At 32.0% G+C, this 16196-nt stretch overlaps 1 protein-coding gene across 6 annotated transcripts in view; it reads left to right on the top strand.

The window, feature by feature from the left end:
* Window positions 1-16196, top strand: part of Ralgapa1 (Ral GTPase activating protein catalytic subunit alpha 1) — a 236119-nt gene that overhangs the window by 145391 nt on the left and 74532 nt on the right. For 5 of the 6 annotated variants that reach the window (XM_076850209.2, XM_076850208.2, XM_076850206.2 and 2 more), the window contains 2 exons: window positions 4805-5666; window positions 7857-7928. In XM_076850209.2, coding sequence (XP_076706324.1) covers window positions 4805-5666; window positions 7857-7928 — 934 coding nt within the window. Of the gene's footprint in view, window positions 1-4804; window positions 5667-7716; window positions 7812-7856; window positions 7929-16196 lie in introns of those variants that run through there. The other variant, XM_076850205.2, reaches the window with a different exon arrangement.

Raw genomic sequence — 16196 nt, 5'->3', positions numbered from 1 at the left:
GAGGCTCCAAAGGATTCATTCTGTCCTAATTATAGTTTCACCTATACATATTATGAAAAGCTAATATTTAAAGCTTTTGCCAAAATTAACTTCCTCTGCGTGTTCTATTACAGCGCAGTGAATTGCAGCAGCTTTTTATATCTTGCTGCTTTTGTATGCCATAATAATCTGTAATTATGGGTTTGCTGCAAATGCTGTAGGGTTTGTTTAATCTGACAATCTGAAAAGACAACCCTGAATAGACTTATTTAAATGAATGCTAGTTACATAAAGCCTTAGAAGCATCGATATCTTCATTTTGCATATTCTCACAAAGTTGGTTATTTTAAAATTTCATTTTGAATTTCTAAATTAGAGAATTTCATGTCTTCTTTATATCTTAGTAAGATAAGTATAAAAGATGTCTGTTCTATATTTTATAGCTCAAAAATAAGTCTAAATAAATATAATTTCCAAATCAACAAATAGATTTTTAACCTTTCATCTATATGCATATATCCTGAATTTAGAGTGCAACTTAGGGGAAACAATTATTTTACCTACATCTGGAATCTTAAGTTAATCCTTTTAGTGTTTTCAATGTTAATAATTATGACAGATTTGTGAACAAGCTCTGACACTGCGTTTCCACTGTCTCTTCCTTTGGAAAGAAGATGTGTAGGATGGACTGGCACCTGGGCTTTGGCGTTTGTTTTAGAGAAAAGGCTGGCTCATTCTTGGCATTTATAAGCAAGTTTGAAAAAGGAACTCAGAAAAATTGCATTTTACTTATAATGTGCTCAAAATTATTGTGTCTGTTATGTTCAGCTTTGTACATGAGTTTTTAATTCACTTTTACAAATGAGTCTGTGTTGTTTTTATAGAAAAATGGGGCTGGGAGTTTTTGATTTATTCATGATCACAGCAAACCAAAATCAGGAATTGTGAATCCATTTCTGTGATCATTTCTATTAAATTTTGTTCTTTCCTTTGTTAAGAATGTAAACTTTTTTGTTCTGAAGAGAAGATTCACTATTTAAAATGAGTCATCCATTTATGTATATCACTCAATAGGGAAAAAAAGGGAGAATAAAGTATAGAAAAAAAATTTCTACATCAAAAAATTTTAAATTATTCTAATTTTTATTACCATTTAAACACAATTTAGATTTATTTAGGTGAACTTTTTTAGTTTATCCTAGAAATGTATTTGGTGTTTATGCCAAGGAATACTTTATATGAAGTTTCTATACACAGGAAAAAATACATTTTAAATTCATCATTCTATATCTTACAAAGAAAAAGTTATTTTAACAAAAGGGGAAAGTAGTATAGAAATTAGAGTTGGAAGGCAAAAGACCAGCCCTGATGTGAAACTAAGGCAGGTAAATCACTTACCTTTATGAACCATGTGCAAAATGAGGAACACTAGCTAGATTAGACACTGATGCTGTGGAGAATAATTATATTCTAAGTTACAATTAGAGAAGGGAAAGCAGACATTAAATTGAATCCACCCCTGTTCTCATTATCCAGTGACAGTCTTGAAAATGGAGGATTAAATTAAGGTTAATCATTTAGTGTTGTCTTCTAGTATTGAATGGCTGATTTTCAGAGCTAGTATAAATTTAAAAATAGATCATATACTAAGAAACAAATTTTCATATTTACATGTATGTAGATATAAAAAATTGACCAATAATGGAAGATTAAATATTTGATAGTAACATTTTAAAATTTTAAAAAGACTTAAAAAAAAACTTTTCTTTTTCAAAGTTGGAAAAGATCATGTTAGTATTAATGGCATAGCAGCGGTTTAGTTGTGGACTCTCTTCTTAAAACCAGTATTAGTTCCGATCATAAGGGCTATAACCTTAAAAATGTGACACTATTCTTTATTGAGTATTCTTTTTGAGAAATACTAGCAATGGGCAACCTAATAGATCTTTTTTTTTTTAAGCTTATTGAGGTATAGTTTACATAAAATTTATTCTTTTTTGATGATGTAATTTTTCTATGTATTGATTATGTTGGTGGTAATACAATTATTGAAAGTCATCAAATTAAATATTTAAAATTAGAGATTTTGTTTTATATAAATCAGAACATTCTTGTTCATTTGTTTGTTTTACAGTACTAGGAATTGAATCTAGGAGTACTCTGCCACTGTGTGATTTTTAACTTTTAAAAAAATTGGGGGGGCTCGGATAGTGGGTCAGTAGTAGATTGCTCGTCTAGCACATGTGAGCACTTGTCAGCACCACATAAAAATAAATAAATAGAACAAGTTATGTCCATCTATAGCTAAATTTTTTTAATTTGTTTTTTTAGATATATGGGACAGTAGAATGTATTTTGACATTATGTATACATGGAGTACACTTTATTCTAATTAGGATCCCATTTTTGCAGTTGTACATGATGATAAATTTCACTGGTTGTGTATTCATATATGTACATAGGAAAGTTATATCTGATTCATTCTACTGTCTTTCCTGTTCCCACCACCTCTTCCATTCATTCCCCATTGTCTAATCCAGTGAACTTCTATTTTTCCCCCAAACCCCACATATGCTGATGTGTGTCAGCATCCAAATATCAGGGAGAACATTTGGCCTTTGGGTTTTGGGGATGGGGGGATTTTTTCAATTAGCATGATAGCCTCCAGTTCTATCCATTTACCAGTAAATGCCATAATTTCATTCTTCCTTAAGGCTGAGTAGTATTCCATTGTGTATATATATACCACATTTTCTCTTATCCACTCATCTACTGAAGGGTACCTAGGTTGGTTCCATAACTTAACTATTGTGAATTGACCTGCTATAAAGTTTGATGTGGCTACATCACTATAGTATGCTGATTTTAAGTCCTTTGGGTATATGCCGAGAAGTGGAATAACTGGGTCAAATGGTGGTTCCATTCTACATTTTCTGCAGAATCTCTGCACTGCTTTTCAGAGTGGTTGTACCTGTTTTCAGTCCCACCAGCAATGTACAAGTGAACCTCTTCCCCCACATCCTCACCAATATTTATTGTTACTTGTATTCTTGATAATTGCCATTCTGACTGGAGCGAAATGACATCTCAGTGTAGTTTTAATTTGCATTTCTCTAATTGCTAGAGATGTTATAGGTTTTTAAATTTTGAGATATGGTCTCACTAAGATTCTGAGGCCAGCCTCAAACTTGAAATCTTCCTACCTTAGCCTTCTAGTAGCAGGGATTACAAGGTGTGTGCCACTATGCCTGTTCAGAATACTTTTAAATAATATTTATTCTGACAGCTCAGCTCTAGTGTTCCTAACTGGTTAACTTTCAGAGAATAGAAAATATTATCAGGCAAGATTACTCTGACTGTGGTAGAATAATACACATAATCACTCCATAATTATGTCTAAAACTAAATAGAGGCAAGAACACTAACCATACCCACAGAAATATTACAAAACTAAGCATCTCTTCTAACATGAATTAATAATACATCTTTAGCAGTAACAACTCTACTCTCACTTCTTCAATGGGAAAGTATCAAGATAACTGTCAAATCAGTTCTTCTGACACCACTCAATCCAGATCTAGCTTTTGCATCAGCCCTCCTTTGATCACAGAATCACACTAGCAGTGTTTAACTAGTTGGCTTTGACAAGTTGTTATCTATTTTGTGTCCTCTGTGTGTCCTTTGTCAACCTTGTTAACTCCCTTCTTTAAATCCTCACATAAAGTTTCTTGCCTGTGTAGGCCTCTCAAACTACTATATTATTTCTCTTATTTTATTCTTTCATTCAACTTTTTAAAGTTACTCATAAGTGCATTGTTTGCTTTCCTTAATGTACTTAGGAAAGAAAAAAATTATTTTGCATATAACTAACTGCTAGACTAGACAACACTGACCCAGAAGATTCCTTAGAAAAATATAATACATAAACGGGCTCATCAAATATTTTTGCCTTTTTTAAATTTTTGTTTTTAGTTGTAGTTGGACACAATACCTTTATTTTATTTATTTATTTTTATGTGGTGCTGAGGATCAAACCCAGGGCCTCGAACGTGCTAGGCAAAGGCTCTACCACTGAGCCACAACCCCTATTTTTGCCTTTAAAATAATATTTCCTTGGCATATACTAGCTATAGTGACTTGCTGTTTAAATTCATTCTGACTCCTAAAGTTTAATTGGAATATCACTTTTCTCAGAAACACTTTTACATCATCAGTAAAAGCCAGAATTAAATGACATTTAAAGTGTGCTGTAAACTGTGTCTCTGAATCTGGAATCTATTCATGAGATAAGAAACTTATCAGTAAGATAGATTTTATTGGCTTTTTAATTTGTGTTTAGAGTATTTCAAGGGATTGATTTATAATACTTTGATCCTTCAAAAGTGATATACATTTAAAAGCTTTGGTTTAAATTATGAATTCATTAGCAAAAATTTCAAAAAGGGCTTCCTTGGGGCTGGGTTGTGGCTCAGTGGTAGAGCACTCACCTGGAATGTGCGAGACCCTGGGTTCAATCCTCAGCACCACATAAAAATTTTAAAAAATAAATAAATAAAATGCATTGTACCCAACTATAACTAAGAAATAAATATTTTTTTAAAAAGGGCTTTCTTGTAAAATAACTATTCTTTTTGAAGTTTTGTTTTTCTTCTCTTATTACCATCATTCCTAAACACAGAATCTAAGTTATGAATATTAATATTTATTCAAATATTTGAGTGATTTTAAGAATGTAATGAAATACATATTTGTTGTGACATTTTATTATTTCTATGACTTCTAGGAAACAGCAGTATTCCCACTCATTTATATTTTTTATTTCTAGTGAAAACCCAAATGCAACAAGGATTAATCTCTATTGCAGCTCGAACTGTTATTACACATCTGGTAAATCACTTGGGTCATTATCCAATGAGTGGTGGTCCTGCTATGTTAACAAGTCAGGTTTGTGAAAATCATGACAATCATTACAGTGAAAGTACTGAACTTTCTCCTGAACTCTTTGAGAGTCCAAATATCCAGTTCTTTGTATTAAACAATACAACCTTAGTATCTTGTATCCAGATCAGATCAGAGGAGAGTATGCCTGGAGGAGGTTTATCCGCTGGCCTTGCTTCGGCCAATTCAAATGTCAGAATCATAGTACGTGATCTCTCTGGAAAATATTCCTGGGATTCTGCCATACTGTATGGACCACCTCCTGTAAGTGGCTTATCAGAACCTACATCTTTCATACTTTCATTGTCTCACCAAGAGAAGCCAGAAGAACCTTCTACATCTAATGAATGCTTAGAAGATATAACAGTGAAAGATGAACTTGCCCTCCAGTTTAAAAGATTTAGAGAAACCGTACCAACTTGGGATACAATAAGAGATGAAGAAGATGTTCTTGATGAACTCTTACAGTATTTGGGTATTACTAGTCCTGAGTGCTTACAGAGAACTGGAATCTCACTTAATATTCCTGCTCCACAACCTGTGTGCATTTCTGAAAAACAGGAGAATGATGTTATAAATGCTATCCTTAAGCAACATACTGAGGAAAAAGAATTTGTTGAGAAGCACTTTAATGACTTAAACATGAAAGCTGTGGAACAAGATGAACCAACACCTCAAAAACCTCAGTCAGCATTTTATTATTGCAGATTGCTTCTTAGTATATTGGGAATGAATTCCTGGGACAAACGGTAAGAATGAAGTAGAAACTTTTCCTTTTTCTATTTTTTTTTTAATGTTAGTCTTATTAACTTTCTGATTGAGAATTTTAGTCTCCATTCTTTTCCTCACTAAATTTTATCTACTAATTACGTCTTTGACCAGTAGGCATATTTTTTGGAGACCATTTAGTTATTATCAGGATTCAGGAAGATAAAAAGTTAATTGAGTAAACGATCAACATTTTCAGAATGATTACTAAAACTGTCTGACTTAGAAATTATAGCTCATGTGATTAAAAGTAAATATTTTTTCAACCTTCATGTTATTATGTTAGCCTAACAATTTCTTTTTTTTTTCTTCTGTTTTTTTGTTTTGTTTTTGTATGTTTGTTTATTGTTTTTTGGGTGGTAGTGCTGGTGATACTGGGGATCAAACCCAGGGTACTTTACCACTAAGTTACATCTCCAGTTCTTTTTATTGAGACAGGGTCTTACTAAATTGCCAAGACTGACCTTGAACTTGTGATCTTCCTACCTTTTGGGGAGTATAGGCCTGTGCCACTATACCCAGCCCAACAATTTTTTTTAGACCAACTGTGGTTTGACCATTTTTGGTTTGAATTAGGGAAATTATCCTAGATTCAGGATTAAATCAAGAAAGGAATTGGATTTTGTTATTGTTGTTCTCTTAGTGTTTTGTGTTCTTATGCATGTTACAAGATCTTATTTAAAAAGGCATGGCTAGAAATAAAGTTCAATATTAAAGTGCATGCTTAGCATCCATGAGGTTGTGAGTTCAATTCCCAGCACCAAAAACAAAAAAAAAAGAAAGGAAAAACAGCTTACTGTAAACACATGTATTCAAGCGTTAAGGTAAGAGTTGAATGAAAAGAAGCATTGGACTTAGATGACCTAAGTTAGAGTCTACAAATTAAGAATAATTCTCACCTCTTGTAGTGGAAAGAATTAAAACACAAAAACACCAAGATTTTATGTCAATATAAAGCATTATTAATATACATTTAGGTTTTGTTGGAATTGGCTTTTATTTGTTTTTGGTTTTTTATTTTTCTTTCTTTCTTTCTGTTTTTTTTTTTTTTTTTCCCTTGGTGCTGGGGATTGAATCCAAAGCTTGTACATGCTAAAAGCACTCTCATATGAGCTATATCTCCTACCTCTAGTTTTAAATTTTTATGCTATAAAAATCTGTAGGAGGGCTGGAGTTGTGGCTTAGCTGTAGAGCACTTGCCTAGCATGTGTGAGGCACTGAGTTCAATCCTCAGCACCACATATAAATAAATAAATGTCTATTGATAACTAAAAAAGTATTTTTAAAAAATTGTAGGAAACTGGAAAGAAGCAGCACTATTTAATGTGTCATTTCTTTTCCACTTATTGCAAGAGAAAGAAGCTTAGATATCACTGGACATTGAATAAATCTTAAAGTAATCCAAATGTATATAAAACATTGAAATGGAGTGTTTACAGTCTTACTTGATTTAAATTTCTCCATTTATTAGAAGGCAGTATTCTCTGCCTAGGCCACATTTTTATCAGAAACACAATTTGTCTTATATGTCTACATACGGATAATTATCATGTAGTTATTGTATAAATGCATTCTGTTCTCTTGCTGTGGAATAACCTATATCTTGTCTCTGAGAAAAGTTTAAGATGGGAATCTGTATTTATCACAGCAAGCATTGATTTTTGTGTACATATTTAATATCTGTAGAATAGATTTGGCAAAAAAATTATAAGTTTTCATAGTGTAAAAGAATATACATATATTTTACATGTATTTGCACTATATATTCACATATATATTAATATATATATATATTAATATATATATACATATGTGTATATATATATATATATATATATATATATATATATATATATATATATAATAAGGAGGAAAGCAAATTCCTACAAGTACTTTTATTCATTTTTCTGGATATGAGTTTGGGAAGCATCTGCAAGGAAGGATTGAAGTGGTCAATAGATATGATCCACTAACAGAAATGTATGAAGACCTGGTAGAAATAATGACATATATTCTTTACATTTTTTTTAGGGTCTGTTCTCCTTTGTGTTAGAAGTATGAAAAGGCAAGAAAAGTGTAAAAGTTGCATGAGTAGAGTGGAAAGTATTTCCGGGACTGTCATGTCATTCACTTCAAAGGTGATGAAAATGTTTATAAATCTCTCTATTTAGGAGGAGCTTTCATCTCCTGAAGAAAAATGAAAAGCTACTTAGAGAACTTAGGAACTTGGATTCAAGACAGTGGTAAGTTGTTGAAAAATCTTCACATTTATAATTAGCCACTCTCATTCTCTATTTAGAATAATACTTTGAATAATATTGTAAACAGGGAGTTTATACTTTATTGTTGAGTTATAACTTTCTGAGTTATATGTATTGTACTTTCTGAGAAAGTATTTCATTATACCTTAGAAATATATATTAATTTTAAGGAAAATTTAGAATTGCATTAAAATTTGGGGTATCTTATAATTAGTTATACTTTATTTGCATTTCAAAATCATCTTTTAAATCATAGAAATCTAATTGAACCTGGAAAGTGCCCTTAGATTTTTTTTCTCATGCTTTGATAAAATTAGTCATATCTCTCATTAATTAAATCTAGTGATTCTGATAGGTTGAAAATCTAGCTTGAAACTAGCCACCCACTGTGACATCACAATTGGACAGGAACACAAAGTAAATAAGATGAGTTGGGCCTTTCCCATATGAATCAGCTCTACATGTTCCTCTCTCCCTTAAAATTTCTATATTGAACCATCTTCCTCACATTTATTTCAGAAAAATCATCTTGTTTTCTTCTTCTACATATATTTCTCTGCTTTGCATCTTCTGTCTGTTTTAAGATCTTCTTTAAAAGGTAATCTTAGCCAGGTGTGTGGTACACACCTATAATCCTACCTACTCCAGAGGCTGACGCAGGAGGATGACAAGTTTAAAACCAGCCTGGGCAATTAAGCAAGGCTCTGTCTCAAAATAAAAAGTAAGAAGGTATAGGGACATCGCTCAGTGGTAGAGTGCTTCTGGATTCAATCCCCAGTACTGCAAAAATAAAAAATAAAAAAGTAACCTCCTTTTTCACTTGTATTTCTGCCTAACTCCTCTTACCATAAACATGTTTCTTATCTGTCTTTAAACAAATCAAAAATGAAAACTTTCCTCCATCATTATCTTTTCAAACTCTGTCTTATTCTTCTCATGCTCTTTTACTACCAAATTTATGGAAATATGCAATCAGTATAATCATATTCTCATAATTTCTAACCAGCTTTTGTTGTGAAGTTTTTAACTTTTCTCAAAATGACCTATTTAAAATAATTTTAATTGTTTTTTAGTTATTATAGAAAATATAAAACAAAAAATATCCATATATTTGTAATACTATTGTTAACAAAAAAAATTTTTTTTCACTCTTTTTTCAAACAACTTTTTCTTTTACTTTTTTTTTTAACCAAACTGGAATCATAGGGTTATATATTAATTTCTTTTTTTAAAAATATTTAATTTTTAGTTGTAGTTGGACACAATACCTTTATTTTATTTATTTTAATGTGGTGCTGAGGATCAAACCCAGGGCCTCGCATGTTACTAGGTGAATGCTTTAACACTGAGCCACAACCCCAGCCCTTAATTCCCTTTTTTAACTTTATTATATTGTGAGCATTTTCCTCCTTTAGATATTCTTTAGCAATAATCTCTTATGAAACCAAGTTCTGTGATTTCTGGAAATTTACAGTCTCTTGCTCCAAGATAGATGCATAAATACAATTATTAAGTCATAGCACAACAGCTTACTTCCAGCCATATATGTTACAAAATTACTTCCCATTAAGTAATAATTTGTAACTCTACTGTCACTTAAAAACACCTGTAGAACTTCAACCTAGCCAGCACAAGATATTAGTTATGTTTTTTCAATCTATAGCTTGAGTGGCAGATAATAGTGTTTTGTAATTTTTATTTGTTTATTACTAGTGATTTTTTTTTATATATTTAGGTAAAATTTGAACCTGTTTTTAAATTCTCTCTTAGCATCCCTTTTCTGTTTCTATTTAAGAATATTTCTTAATGGCAATACTCTGCATGTATATGTGTATGTGTTTTAAAGTTTTGTACTGATAGTGAAAGTTTTACAGTTTACAGTTTTCAACTTGAGATAAACATAAAGGTTTTTCCTTTTTATGTAGTCATATCTCTCAATATTTTTCATTAGATTTTCTCGAATGTTTGTTGTGCTTATAGAATTCTGTTTTGAAATCAGTCAAACAGTCTGTTAGATTTCCTTGTAGATCTTCAATTGGTTGCGGTGGTAATTATTTTACATTAATAATTCTTTATTTCTTCTGGATTACATTTTAAATTATTGAATGGGAACTGAAACTAGCTTGAATGTTGTCTATTGCTATAATTTGTTGAATGATCCATACCTTTGCCATTAATTTGATATTTCTTTTATTAAATATTAAGCTGTCAGCTTCAAAGCTCTTCATTTCTATTTATTTTTCGGTTGTTTTGTACAAGTGTTACACTGTGATTTATTATAATTTGGTAATGTTTCTTAATATCTGATAGGTATAGTCATCTTCCTCACCTGTCCCCCCCTTTACTCACAGTATTATTATTCTCTTCAATATTCTAGCCTTTTTAGTCATCTAAAGACATTAAAATTATGCTGTTACTTTTCAAACACACACACACACACACACACACACACACACACACATATATATATATATTTTTTTTAGTTGTAGTTGGACACAATGCCTTTATTTTATTTATCTTTATGTGGTGCTGAGGATCAAACCCAGCACCTCACACGTGCTCTCTATTGCTGAACCACAACCCCAGTCCCTCTGTTGCTATTAATAGAACATCTCTCCCATTATATCTTCTGAGTTTTCTAGTTTTTAATATTCATTCATCTATTATCTGAAATTTTTAGTGAATTATCTTATTTATTTTAAACAATTTATAGTTTTCTCTCTTTAAATTTTGTTTAGGTATACAATCAATTTCTACAGATAATCTCTTTTCTAATAGGGCTGTTCCTGCTTATATCTATCTTATTCCACTGCCCAGAACTTTCAGAATAGTGTTGAATAATATAGTAAACAGTGAGCATGCTTGTCTTTCCTGATGTAATGGGAAAAAAAAACAAACCCTTTTTTTCTGTTTTGAAAAAGATAATTTTTTATCATGCTAAGAAAGTAGTCTGTCTTATGGGGTTCTTATAAGGAAAAGGTATTAAATATTATTGAAATACTTTTCAGGCCCTATGCAGGTATTCATATCATTTTGATTTCTTAATTAATTGACATTAAGTTTTAATATCAGTAGATTGCTAATAATAAAAATATTTATCATTTTTTGAGTAAACCCTGCCTAGTCTCTTGACTTCCTATTGTGTTAGATTTCCTAAAAGGTTTTTTTGTTGTTGTTTTTGAGTAAGGGAATAGTCCATTAATTTCACAGGTTTTATAGTTATTTTTTTATCCTGTTCATTGTATGTTTTTTTAGAATTAAGGTTATATCCAGCTTTATAAAGTAAGCTTAAATGTTGCTTAATAGATGGTAATTCATAATGGAAGGAGGCGTAGGATGAGTGGAGGAACTTTGGATTGGCCAGAGGGAAGGGAAGGAAGGGGAGTGGGCATGGGGATGGCAAAGATGGTAGAATGAGACAGACATTATTACCCTAGGTGCATGTATGGGTTGCATGAATGATGTGACCCTACTACGTGTACAACCTGAAAAGTGAAAAATTGTGTTCCATTTGTGTACAATGAATTGATGAGCATTCTGCTGTCGTGTATAATGATTAGAAAAAGAAATTTTAAAAAAAAATTTTAAAGTTCAGAAGAATTGGGCTGGGGTTATGGCTTAGTGGTAGAGCGCTTGCCTAGCATGTGTGAGACACTGGGTTTGATTCTCAGTACCGCATATAAATAAATTTAAAAAAATCCATCAACAACTGAAAAAAAATTTTTTAAAGTTCACAAAAATTAAAATTGCTAAGTTTTCTTTCAGTTTGCTTCATCCTTATTTGTCTTTTAACTCTTTTGGTGGTGCTGGGGATTGAACCTAGAGCCTTGTGAATGTTAGGCAAGTACTCTACCAACTGAGTTATATCCCCAACCCCTGTCTTGTAACTCTTGGATCAACATTCTTGTTTGTTTTCCAAAATATGTATTATTGAGATTTTTCCTAATAGATATTTATACTTGACATCATAATTTTTATTATATTCCTGTTTTCATTGTAGTTTTGTGGGATTTTTTGTTTGTTTGTTTTTCTTGATGTAGATAATTATCTTTCCTAAACTCCTTCTACTTACTTTCCCAAACTATCTACTTCCATGTGCCACAGAACCCTGTATCACTTATCTATAACAGCACACATCACACTGAATATTAGTATTACTGTTATTAGTTATTCTTTTTACTTTTTTCCAAAAAAGAGCTATATACAAAAACTCTATGTAGTTTAAGGATTCCCAATTCTGATTCCTCTTTCAAAATAATTTATCTTTGTTACTAGATGATCAAGTCCTTGGGGAAGGAATCACCTCTTCTTGCCATCTTGCTCAGCTCAGGTCTAGCTTTTACAAACTCTACGGTTCTGCTGAAGTTATCTTTCTATAAGTTTGTATCCTTACCATCAGGTCTAAAATTCTTTCAGTCTACACCATCACTTTAACTTACCTAATTAATTAAACTTAATTTAACTTAAGCATGTTTTAAAATTAGTTTTAGGTTTACACAAATACCATTTAGAAAGTACAAAGTTTCCACTTACCTCTTCTCCCCCTGCTCAGTTTTGCCTATTATTTGTATCTTGTCTTAGTGGGGTACATTTGTTAAAATTTATGAACCAATATTGAAATATAATTATTAACCAGTATATTATCAGTGAATTCACAAAGCTGCACAGCTATCATTATATTCTAATTTTAGAATATTTCAGTCCCTCTGAAAAGAAACCTGGTGTCCATTATCAAGTTACTTTCCATTTCCTCCTTAACTCCATTCCTTGTCCCTTGGCCTTAAACAATAATAATCTATTTTCTGTCTTTATAGATTTGCTTATTCTGGAAATTTCATATAAATGGAATCAAACAAAACATGGTCTTTTGTGGAAGCTGCTTTCACTTACCATGATGATTTAAAAGCTTATCCACGTTATAGCACATCTAAGTACTTCATTTCTTTGTGTTATCAAATAATATTCCATTTTGTGGATAATCCTACATTTTGTTTTTTCATTGATTGATTGATGGACATTTAGTTCATTTGACTTTTAAAAAAACAATTTTGTAGTTGTAGATAGACAGAGTACCTTTGTTTATTTTTATTTTTATATGGTGCTGAGAATCGAACCCAGTGCCTCACACATACTAGGTAAACACTCTCCCACTGAGCTGCAGCCTCAGCCCCATTGGTTTGACTTTTTAAATGTTATAAATAATACTGCTGTGAACATTTCCTGTACAGTTTTTGGCTTGAACATATTTCACTTCCCTGAGTATATACCTAGGAGCATAATTGATGGATTCTATAGTAACTCTTTTAACATTTTGAGGAACTGCCAGTGCTATAGTAGCTGCACTATTTTATATACCCATCAAAAAGGTATGCGTGTTCTACATTCTTCATATCCTAGAGCACTTGTTGTCTGTGTTTTAATATTAATCTTAGTGGATACGAAGCTGTATCTTGTTGTGATTTTGATTTACATATCTGTTATAACTTATAATGTCATTTTTCAGTGCTTATTGGCCATTTATATATTTTATTTGGGAAAGTGTCTGTTCAAATCTGCACTGAGTTGAATAGTGTCTCCTTAAAATTTCATGTCTATCCAGAGCCTCACTGTAATTTGAAGAGAGGGTTGCAGATGTAATTAGTTAAGATGAGGTCATACTAGATTAGATTTGTCCTTTAATCTGATGACTGGTGTCTATAAGAAGGCCATTTGAAGACACACAGACATATGCACATATAGGACAGATGTCCATGTGAAGGTAGAGGCAGAAATTGCAATGATATAACTACAAGCTAAGGAATGCTGAGGATTGTTAACAACCATTAGAGGCTAAGAAGTGGCAAGGAAAAATTCTCTACTGGAACCTTTGGAGGAACATGGCACTGTCAACACTTTGGTTTAACTAATAGCCTCCAGAACAATGAAAGAATAAATATTGTTTAAATCCACCTAATTTGTGTAATTTGTTTTAGAAGTCTTAGGAAACTAATACAAAATTACCTTTTTACTATTTAACTGTAAGAATTCTGTATACATTTTTGGATACAAGTTCCATGTAAGATATGATTTACAAATATTTTCTGTCATTCTGTAGATTGTCATTTCACTTACTTGATAGTATCATCCATAATACAAAAATGTTTAATTTTGATTAATTTTTATTTTCTCTTTTGTGTTGTATTTAAGAAGACCTTGCCTCTGTGTCCTCTATTCTGTCTACATGCTAAGTGAAAGAAGCCAATCCCTAAAAAACAAAGGCCAAATGTTTTCTCTGATATGTGGACACTGATCCATAATGGGGGTAAGGGGAGAGCATGGGAGGAATGGAGGAACTTTGGATTGGGCAAAGGGGAGGGAGGGAAAGGGAAGGAGCATGGGGTTAGGAAAGATGGTGGAAATGAGATGGACATCATTACCCTAAGGGACATGTATGAAGACACGAATGGTTTGACTCTACTTTGTGTACAATCAGAGAAATGAAAAAATGTACTCTGTGTGTACTATGAATTGAAATGCATTCTTCTGTCATTATAACATATTAGAATAAATAAATAAATTTTTAAAAAGAAGACCTTGCCTAATGCAAGCTCATATTTTCTTCTAAGGCTTTTGTGGGTTTAGACCTGCTATTCCATCATCATTTGTTGAAAAGAGTTTTTTCCCCCTTTAGTATCATTATCAAAAAGCAATTGACCATAAACAAGAGTTTATTTTTGGATATGTGGCTCTTATTATATGTCAGTACACATTGCTTTGATTTCTTCGGCAGCAAGTTTTGAAATCATAAAGTATGAGTGCTCTAGCTCTGTTCATTTTCAAGATTGTCCATTCTGGGTTTGTTGCATTTTCCTATGAATTTTTATTATTAGCCTGTCAGTTCCTACAAGATAGATAACTCAGATCTTATTGGGATTGCATTGAATATGTAGATCAATTTAGAGAATACTGTCATCTTATCAGTATTAAGTTTTTTAATCCATGAATTTTTTAAAATTTAGATCTTTAATTTATTTCAACAATGCTTTGTAGTTTTCAGAATGTTTTGTGCTTTTTAAATTTATACCTAAGTATTTTATTCTTTTTGATGATGTTATAAGGAATTTTTTTTCCTTTTCTTGGCTTGTTTACTGTTAGTATATAGAAATGTGGTAGATTTTTGTATCCTCCAATCTTGGTGAACTCATTATTAGCTTAGACATCTTTCTAGTAAATTCTTTAGAATTTCCTATATATAAAATCATGTTATTTGCAATGGGGATATTTTTACTTCTTCCTTCCCAATCAAATGTTTAAATCAAAGTCTTGTTACAAGTATTCATATATTCATATATTCAGTCTCTTATTCAAGTTAGTTTTAGTAATTTGTGTTTTTCTAGGAAACTGTACTCTTAATCTCACATTTGATTTGTTCACATACAGTTGTTCATAGTATCCCTTTACCCGTTTATTTCTGTAATGTATGTAGTGATGTCCCTTCTTTCATTCTTGATTTTAGTAAAGTCTTTTTTTCTTATCTAGCTAAAAATTGTCAATTTATTGATGATATTAAAGAAACAATTTTGGTTTCACTGATTTTTCTCTCTTGTTTTGATATTCATGCATTAGTCTGATATTAGTAGAGCCAGCATTTCCATTGTTTGTTCCACCTTCACCCACAGACTAATAGCGTGAAGGTTCACTAATTATTCCAAAAGGAATATAGCCTTGGTCCCTGCACACAGACTTCCAGACTACCAGGAATGACCAGATGTTATTTTTAAGTCTTCACTTCCTAGGCTTCTACCCTGAGAGTATTATTCAGTGCCATTGAGGCTTTTCCTAGGTTGATAGGTCTCTGTGTCACTTTGGAAATGTTGTATACCTTACTCTTAATTGCTCCTGATTGAACAAAGTATGGTACCTGTGCACAAGATTTTGACCTGCAGAATTGATCCCAGAAAGGCTCTTCTTTCCTGTGTCTTTTCCTCTTCCTCTTTATTAAACTTCTGGCTGCTTTGCTGTTTTGTTCTTGTCATCAAGCTGCTAGCTTCTCTTAATTGCTTTATTCCAAGTTGTGTCAACTTAGCAGTAGTTCTGCCTGAAAGGAACCTTTCAGGCAGAACTACTGCTAAGTTCTTTGCCTTTATGACCTGCCTTTTATCCTAGATACCTATCTTCTATCACACCTGAGCCAGGGTCAGCAACTGGCTTTTCCCAGAGTGACACCTTTGCTCTATAATGGGGATCTTGGGAGAGTTTGGCAGTCACTGT

This window comes from Callospermophilus lateralis, chromosome 3 (assembly GCF_048772815.1).
Source record: "Callospermophilus lateralis isolate mCalLat2 chromosome 3, mCalLat2.hap1, whole genome shotgun sequence".
In the NCBI taxonomy this organism is placed as follows: Eukaryota; Metazoa; Chordata; class Mammalia; order Rodentia; family Sciuridae; genus Callospermophilus; species Callospermophilus lateralis.
The sequence above is the reverse complement of the archived record's forward strand: the minus strand, read 5'-3'. Positions and strand labels throughout refer to the sequence as shown.